The following is an 8002-nucleotide window of genomic DNA, read 5'->3' on the forward strand; positions in this document are numbered from 1 at the left end:
TGCGCTCGGCTGCCGGTCTGCGGCTGCCCCGGGACGACCACCCGTGAAGCCTTCCGGCTCCCTGTGGAGGGGGGATGCTTTCTGGGTACGGCTTTGAGGTCAGGCTCGCAAATAGTTGCGGGAGCACCGCTTTTCTCCATGGCCCCATTTTCCAGCTGTAAGCGTTCTCCCAGGTAAATAAAGCTGCTCGCCTGGGCGGTCAACTCTTGAGAGACTCGGCTTCCACCAGCCTCGCTGCATCGGCACTTTTAACCCACTGAAAAGTAAAGATAAAAGGAAAAGAAATGTGTTGGTTAATTGCTTTATTTTAATTTTATAGTCATGTCACATGTAATTTACTTTGGGAATGCAGTGGAATATACTTTTTTTTTTTTATTTCCTTAGGCAAAAACACGTATGTCAGTTTTTTACCCTCTCAGTAATTGAGGTAAATTAGGTGGCGTTAAGGAGAAGGTGTCCTTGCAGACACGGCCGGCCTCGGGAGGCTGAATGGGTGTATGGCAAACTGACATCTATTTCTATGCCTGGAAATATAAAAAACATACTGAGAAGTGTTTGTGAATTGTCTCCCAATTTGCATTACGAAATGAAATGCAAATAACTACTGCACTGTCTGTGTTTTTAGGATCTCAGAATCTGTTTTGGTTTGAAGCATTTTTTATTTATATAATTATCATAAAATAACACCCCCCAAAAGCCCAACAGTTTTTTTCCCGTGAAATTTTCAGAGTTTCCTTTTTTGCTTGTCCTGATTACTCATTTTCTCTTTTGTTTCCTGTTTTGTTCTTTATTTTCCTTATCTACCTGCTGAATCACGCCATCCAATCAACATACAATGCGAAAACCATGTCTCCGTCTGTATGTTGTGCACCTGCTGCTCAAAAAAAAAAAATTGTAAATAATCTTGCAAATATCCATCCATGAAAACATCACATATAGGACACGGTTGGTTTCATTGAATTTAAACAATTATTTAAATTCTCTGCTTTTATTTTCTCTTGTTTTTCTTTAATTTAATTCGTTTTGATGAGATTTCCGATTGCACTGGTGAAAAAGCCTCACTGCAGCGTGCCTCAAAACTGGCTTCTGTTCTGCATCTTCTTCCCCTTGGCTAATTGGTGACGTGAGGCAAATGCAGTTACCAATAGCCCGTTCTCCGCTGTTTGTTACACCTGACAATGATAAAGGGGAGACTGACACTTGCTTTATTTTGGTGGAAAATAGAATGAGAATAGGAGGGAAGGGTGCTTCTGCATGACCTGGAGTAGAAAAGATTGGCTGGCTGGGAAACCTTTTGTTTTGCTAACGGTGGTACCAAATTCGGTTCTCAGAAATCAGTTTTGTTTTCTTCTACAATGAGATGTGTTGAGCTTTCTGCCAAGGGAAGCAGTACCGGTAAGAAGACTGCCTTCCTTACACATATTTTAAGCCCATGGTTTACACTGTATGGTAAGGCAAAAAAAAAATTATTGAAGTGATTACAGCCCTGCTTCTCTCAAATCAAAAGAGAAGTCATAGGAAAGAAAAATTTTTATTCAACTTTGAAAGCTCTTTGTGATATAGCAGCATATAGAAGCATTTTGCCACCACAGTGGACACGGTGTCCCTGGATGCAAAAGCAAACATCTCAAGTAAAATGCGTAAGCCGTGTGATGAACAGGGCTGGAAAGTACTGGGAATCAGATCCCACTGGGATTTTAGTGCCTGATTCCAAAGATGCTTTCGGAAATACTGGTCTCTGAAAATCATCAATTAAGCTGAAGATGTTGAATAAAGAAAATTAGAATCTAAAATATATATATTTTTTTTTCTTCCATTCTTAATTATTCTCGGCTATGGTTAATAACAGAAATGAGACCATAAGCTTCTCAAAAATACTTGCTTGGCCCCCTGACAACAGCTCTTAGATCTGTGTTAACTTCTGGACTTTCTGTTGCACAGTTGCTGTTAAGGAACAAATTGGAGTCAATCCTCATGATGGACTGCAAATAAGCTGCATGCCTTCATGGCGGGTCGCAGGACGGAATTGTCTGCTAGGAAACAGCAAAGAAGAAAATGACATTGTATAAGTTAAAAGTTGGCATAGTGCAGTCTGAGAAGGGAATCCTGGGTGTGTGCTGTGAGGACGTCTTTGGACCGTTCACTTTTGTGCACCCCTGGACCAGGCAGCAGAGATAAGTGCTCTGGCATCAGCTGTGCACATGAAAATACGCTGGAAAAATCGGCTTACCTCTGTTTGGCTGAATTTTGGCCTTGTTGCTGTCCGCGTTGCAGGTTAAAGATTTAAAGGCTCATCCTGCGGTTTGTTAGGATTGCAGTCTCTGGGGTCATATGTGCAGGTCCAGGCTCCTTCCATCACTTGGCACCCAAGGCATCCAAGCTAGATCTTTGGAGCACCACATTGTCCTCTGGAGCTGCCTTCCTCCTTCCACCGCAGATGATGGCAACCTTCAGTGACGACAGCAGAAGCACCGCAGTTGAAAGGTAGTAGGGAACGAGGAGAGATCTGAGAATCACACACTTTATAAACTCATTTTCCAGTGTTCCTGGCTCAGGGTGAAAGGACACGGTATGCTATGCTTGTAATGGCAGAGTCCCTAAGACACAGACAAGCGTGGCAAAAATCTTCAGCCTCTTAAAATCAGCAAGGGTTTTCCCCAAGCTTCAAGGGAAGCCACGACCCTGTGCAAGACTCTCCTTCAGTGCTGGCAATGCCACGGACATTTAAATGGGGACACAACCATTTCCTCTATAGCAGTTCCTCAGCAGATTTGGTTAATTCTTGTTGATGCCAGATGAGGAGAACTGGCAAAGCTTCCCGAGTGACCCCATCTTGGCTTGATCAGCCTCCTCTTCCCATAGCTTTTTGCAACTTTGGGCAATTCCTTCATTTTGAGGACAGAAATCTAAAGTTTCAAGTCCAGGGGGTCCTTGTGTTCTGCACCTTCTGCTGAGTTTATTGCTTTGTGGCAGCGTTACGTAGCCTCCTTCACTAAACCCTGCAGAGCAGGTCCAGCCGTGGCATAAAACCCTCACGTTCCCATTGCAGGTTTAAAAATCCAAATCAGTAAATCTACTGAGGTGGTGGAGCTCATTCTGCATCCCTGCAGAGCTCCTGCGCTGGGGAGGCAACCAGTCCGCTACTGAAGACACTGGAGGAACAGGTCTGGGCAATGGCTGTGCGCCCTATTCTTCACGTTTTTTCTGCTTTTCAGCCTGGTTAACACCCTAAGAAAGGTGTTTTCCTTTCTTTTCTTTCTTTTTTCCTTCCTTTTCCTTTTCCTTTCTTTCCTGCTCTTTTACAACAGCAGGCTGCCCATGGCAGGACAACCACCAAGGACAGTTCTTTGTCCATGATGTCTCTTCTCCCTGTTTCCCTCCTGCTTTGCTCCAGGGATGCATCGCTGGGCTGAGCTTCGGTCACGGTCCTGCCGTGGGAAGCGGCGGCTGTGCCCAGACCCTCAGGCTTGCCGGGTGGCTGGGTGCCTTCGGTACCAGGGCCCCCTCTTTTAGGAAAATAGTGACAGGCCAGGGGGAAATGTTTTTCAAACATAACTTGCTAGTCCTCGGGTGGATCGTAAAATCATAAAGCTATGGTGCCTCTTGTGAGCACCAGTCAGCCTTTAGCGCCTGTGCAACAGAAAAGCAATCAAAAACCTGGACAGAAAGGCCTTGATAACCCAGAAGATGATTATACGTATCTCAAGTTACAGAGGCAGTTAAGTGGGAGGAGAATTGGTGCAAAACACTGTTGTACACAAGAAATATCGCAATGTGGAGTTTCCCCTTTAACTGCATGCAATTCTAAGACCTGCCTTGACAGTTGAGGTGTCGAAGGACGGGTTTTCTACGCGGTGTGCTGAGGGTTACGCACGCGGAGCCCTTCCATCCATCACGAGCGTGTGTAATTTTGCCTCCCTACGAACAGCGCAGAGAACGGTCCTTCGAACGCTCTGCGAACGTTGGTGACGGTGGATTTTCCTGGGTTGCAAATTATTACCCGCGGAGCTGAGGCTTCCGCTGCACTGTAGGAGATGGCAGTGCATGAGTCAGAGAGGGAGGGTTTGGGGCTGGGAGGAGAAAAATAAAAGGGGGTTGTGGACTGTTTGTCGCTCCACATCTCAGGGAGCGGGGGGTTATAGACACAGCTGCGCAGTTTTGAGCTCCCTGTTTCGTATTGCACGTATAGAGACTACCCCGTGTAAAGCCTCGTGTAGCACAGGGGTAGCCTAAGCGTGACCTTGCCGTCAACCTAGACCAAAGCAGATGTGAAGCATCGCTTATGAGGCATAGCAAACTCTGAGCAAAACGATGTTCTTGCTGTTACGCTGGAGTAAGGTGGGAAGAGGGAGGTGAGGCAGGTTCAGACGCAAAGGCGGATCCTGCAGACGCTGCCGGTGCGCACGCGCCTCGGAGGAGCGTTAGGCTCGCGCGCAGGAAGGGTCCGGCTTGAGCGTCGCTCTGCAGGTAATAACTGGTCAGACTTGCAGGCCTGATGCCCAAGTGCCATGCCCATTGACTGGGCTGATCTGGGTCCCGGTGGCAGGGAAACTTTCCGTGACCGGAAAGGGCTTTGGGTTAAACCTTCGCCCTGCACGCAAGCCCCCTGCACTGCTCCGCCGCGGTGTATCAGCCCGCGCCGCGGCCAGCGCGGCGGGGACGCGTTACTAAGGACCGGATTGCGGATGGCACCTGGTTATCCAGCCGCGGTCCAGCTCTGCCCCCCGGGTCCTATACAGCCCTTACCTGCTAAGGTGAGTTCAGCTGATATTTTGTGAAGGGAACTAAAACGACGTGAAAAATCAACCAGAAGCTGATGCTGAGAGACAGACGCTGAATTTTTAGTGTTTGTTTTACTGACCTTGAACAACCCAGGGGAATCCGTGCTTGTGTTTTGCCTGCCAGAGCTGCTTTCTGTTGCTGATTGGAATGAGCTCAGTGTTGTCTGCTCTTTCATTGAACATACCTGTGCTTTTCTCTTTTCTCTTTATTTGAGGATTGAGTCTGATATACGGTCTGTGCCTAACTCTGAGCTGCTTGCGTTTTTAACATGAGAGAAACCGAGTGCATGCCTGAGACTGATTTCTTGAACTCTTTGATGGGATTGGTGGAATGCGATGCTGATGGCCCCAAAACTGAGCTGGCATTTAAATAAATTAATAGATCCAACAAGCCCCTCAAATTCAGCATGAGCTCTGTAGCCAAATGAGCAAGAAACGTGGGTCAGTTCAATATGACCGGGTGTCTTCCAGTAAAACAGTAGTACAAGGGAAAGACTGGTTTTGCTCATCTTTACCAACAAGAGCTCCTTATGATTATATTTTCCACTCCCCTGCTTGGTAGTTTAAAGTGGGATGCTTTGTCTCTTTAGCTAACTCAGTCAAATAAGTGGCTGTGAACAGAGATTCACAAATAAGTGAATTGGAATCATTATGGAAAGGGGCAATATTTTTCATCTCCTTAAAATAGGAGGGCAAGAGGGATCTGGCTTTGCATGTTTTGTTTTGGAAAGAACCCTCTCTAGATTAGCTCATTGGGGCAAGAAACCTCTTTTCCCTAAAAAAAAAAAAAAAAATGGGGTGCGGGGTGAGGAGAATCATACAAAACAATCTGCCTCCAGCAGTTCCTTAATCCACCTGTGAAGATACATTTAATAACAACTAAAAAAATCAGCAGGTTCCTAAGGCACCCTCCTGCTGTTGAATGCTCAACTTCCCCCATTGATTTGCTGCCGTTGATCCATCTTCCAAACAGTCTTGCTGGTGCCATTTCTCCTTGATGAGCCTGTCCAGTCACATGTTGTATAAACGTTTAAAATCTCCAGGTTAGAAAACATCCTCATTCTTTCAAGGATGTTTTAGTCTTCACTGGACAACGACTTTCTTTGTTATGGTAGAGGCTATACCGGCAGTCTCTTGCAACCGTCTTGGCTTAAGTACAATTCATTGTAGAAAGCGAGCTGCCCAAGACTTCACAACAACCTCGTTCTTTACAAAATGATAACATTGGCACCATTACCTCTCCCTGAGTCTTTAGAGGGAGAAAAATCTGCCTTACTCAAAGAAAACAAGATCTCCATGGACAGCGTGAAAGGGCCTTTTCCTTTTCTATCATTGACCCAGTAGCAGAGGGGAGGGCTCTTGTGGAGAGGGATTTTCTCATACTTGCTGCATGTGGAGTGATCTGCACTGACGAATGTTTCTTTTGGAAGGTTTTCTGGTGGCCGATTTGCTGCTTAGATCGTGAAGCTGGTAATTTTAATTTCTTTTTTGCGGGCTGTGGTTTCTAATCGCGTTAATTTCTGAAGGACACAAAACCTTTACTTTCCGCAGGACAACTTCATCAACCTCAGCTTCCTGCGGCTCTTCAGGGCAGCGAGACTTATCAAGCTCCTTCGCCAGGGTTACACTATCCGCATCTTGCTGTGGACCTTTGTGCAGTCTTTTAAGGTGAGTGTTAGGCAGGCGGTAGGCAGGGAAGAGACGCGGGGAGATGGTAATGCTTGGCAGGTCTGTAGCATCGTCCATTGAGTGTCAAAGAGCTTCCCCTTGCCAAGGGAACGGCCTCTCTGCACCTCTACAAAGCAATTACAGGAGCACTAATTCTGCAGAAAAGCTAACCGATTTGCACTGAACGTTCCCTGAACACTGCAGGTGCTGAGCATTTTGGAAGATGAGTCTCGAAGCTGGACGGCTGCTGGTGCAGACCCGCAGCAAGCGTGCAAACCTCAGGTTGCCTTTGAAACTACCACAAAATCCCTACGGCAAAGTCTTGAGACTCGGGTATTCGCGTAAGGAAACGGTAGTTTGACTAATAAGTGCCTTCATGCCTGCTGTTTGCCTGCAGCAAGTGTAAGGTTAAAATGCTTTCACCAGGTTTCTTTCAGCCTTGGTAGAATCTGACAGAGGCAAAACCCAAACCGTTGCATTTTGGTAATATGGAGCTGTACAACACAGGGCTGTGTTTTTATGATGTGGAGGATTACAAAAATGAGTTTTTGTTCTGAAATGGAGGCAGTTGCTTTCCCTGGTTTCCTTTACCCTCTCCCTTCCCTCCTAGCAAGCCTCAGCAGGTCGTGGTAGCTGGTACGTTGGGGCACAAGGCGACTGGCCAGAGCGGCTGGATATGGCATTTGTGAACTAAGTGACCCTCAAACAACTGCCTTACGGCAGCTTAGTTCTCAACCTGTGCGTTGAGAACCTTTGAGTTAGCCACTTTCCGGATCTAAATAGGAGCCCACTTGCCCCAAAGCTGGTTATTTTTAACAGCGTTCGGCTGATTTGCAGCTCATTTCTACAGCTTGTTGTGTCTTAACTCTGGTTATGGGACATGCTTCCGTTCTGCAGTGCGGCGAGGACATACTTAATCTGAAACCAGGATTTGTAGCCCTGATCCTGAGCTCTAACGCATGACTGGTTATTGACTGTGCAGCTGCAGGGTGCAGACCCCCAGTCCCATCACACATGGACCCTCTCCCACAGAAAGCACCTGACCTCCCTGGCTCCGGAGATCCCGCAGGAGCTTCGGAGAGATAGAAGTAGAGAGGTGACGTGGGGACGCAAAGCGCAACGAGGTCAGGCTGAAGATGGGTCTCGCCGCCTTCTGGGCTGGGCTCTGAGGTCCGCGGGTGGCAGCTTGTGTCCTGGGCGCTGTCACGAGCTCAGGAGAGCTGGTCTGCAGGTCGGCGTGATGTCGGGGTATTTTTCACGGTGCTTTCTGGAAGGCGTTGGGGTGGCGATGCGTATTTAACGACGCAGAGTGCAGTGGGGTGCAGAGCAAGGGGTTTCTTTTGCTTTAGCTGCGCCTTCAAATACCTCATGGTGTCTGAGCCAAAACGATGCGGAGAGATTATTTTAGCTGATAAGACCGTGGGGAGCAGTGTGCTCTCTCCAAAAACGGAAAAGGCTTGTTGAGAGAAGAAAAGCGTTTCTCTCCTGTGGTTGGAGAGCGACGCCGGGTGGCTCTGCCCGCGCCAGGCTGGGAGTGCTGGCCAGCCCCGTGC

General features: G+C 47.4%; 1 protein-coding gene across 1 annotated transcript in view; it reads left to right on the top strand.

The window, feature by feature from the left end:
* Positions 1-6332: 6332 nt before the first annotated feature.
* The window catches only part of LOC104618986 (voltage-dependent N-type calcium channel subunit alpha-1B), a gene marked incomplete at its 5' end in the record, with an annotated part of 28855 nt that continues 27185 nt past the window's right edge, over positions 6333-8002 (top strand). Inside the window, one exon of the mRNA XM_010284725.1 lies at positions 6333-6449. Coding sequence (XP_010283027.1) covers positions 6333-6449 — 117 coding nt within the window. The remainder of the gene's footprint in view (positions 6450-8002) is intronic.

Source organism: Phaethon lepturus, unplaced genomic scaffold (genome assembly GCF_000687285.1).
Source record: "Phaethon lepturus isolate BGI_N335 unplaced genomic scaffold, ASM68728v1 scaffold44203, whole genome shotgun sequence".
In the NCBI taxonomy this organism is placed as follows: domain Eukaryota; kingdom Metazoa; phylum Chordata; class Aves; order Phaethontiformes; family Phaethontidae; genus Phaethon; species Phaethon lepturus.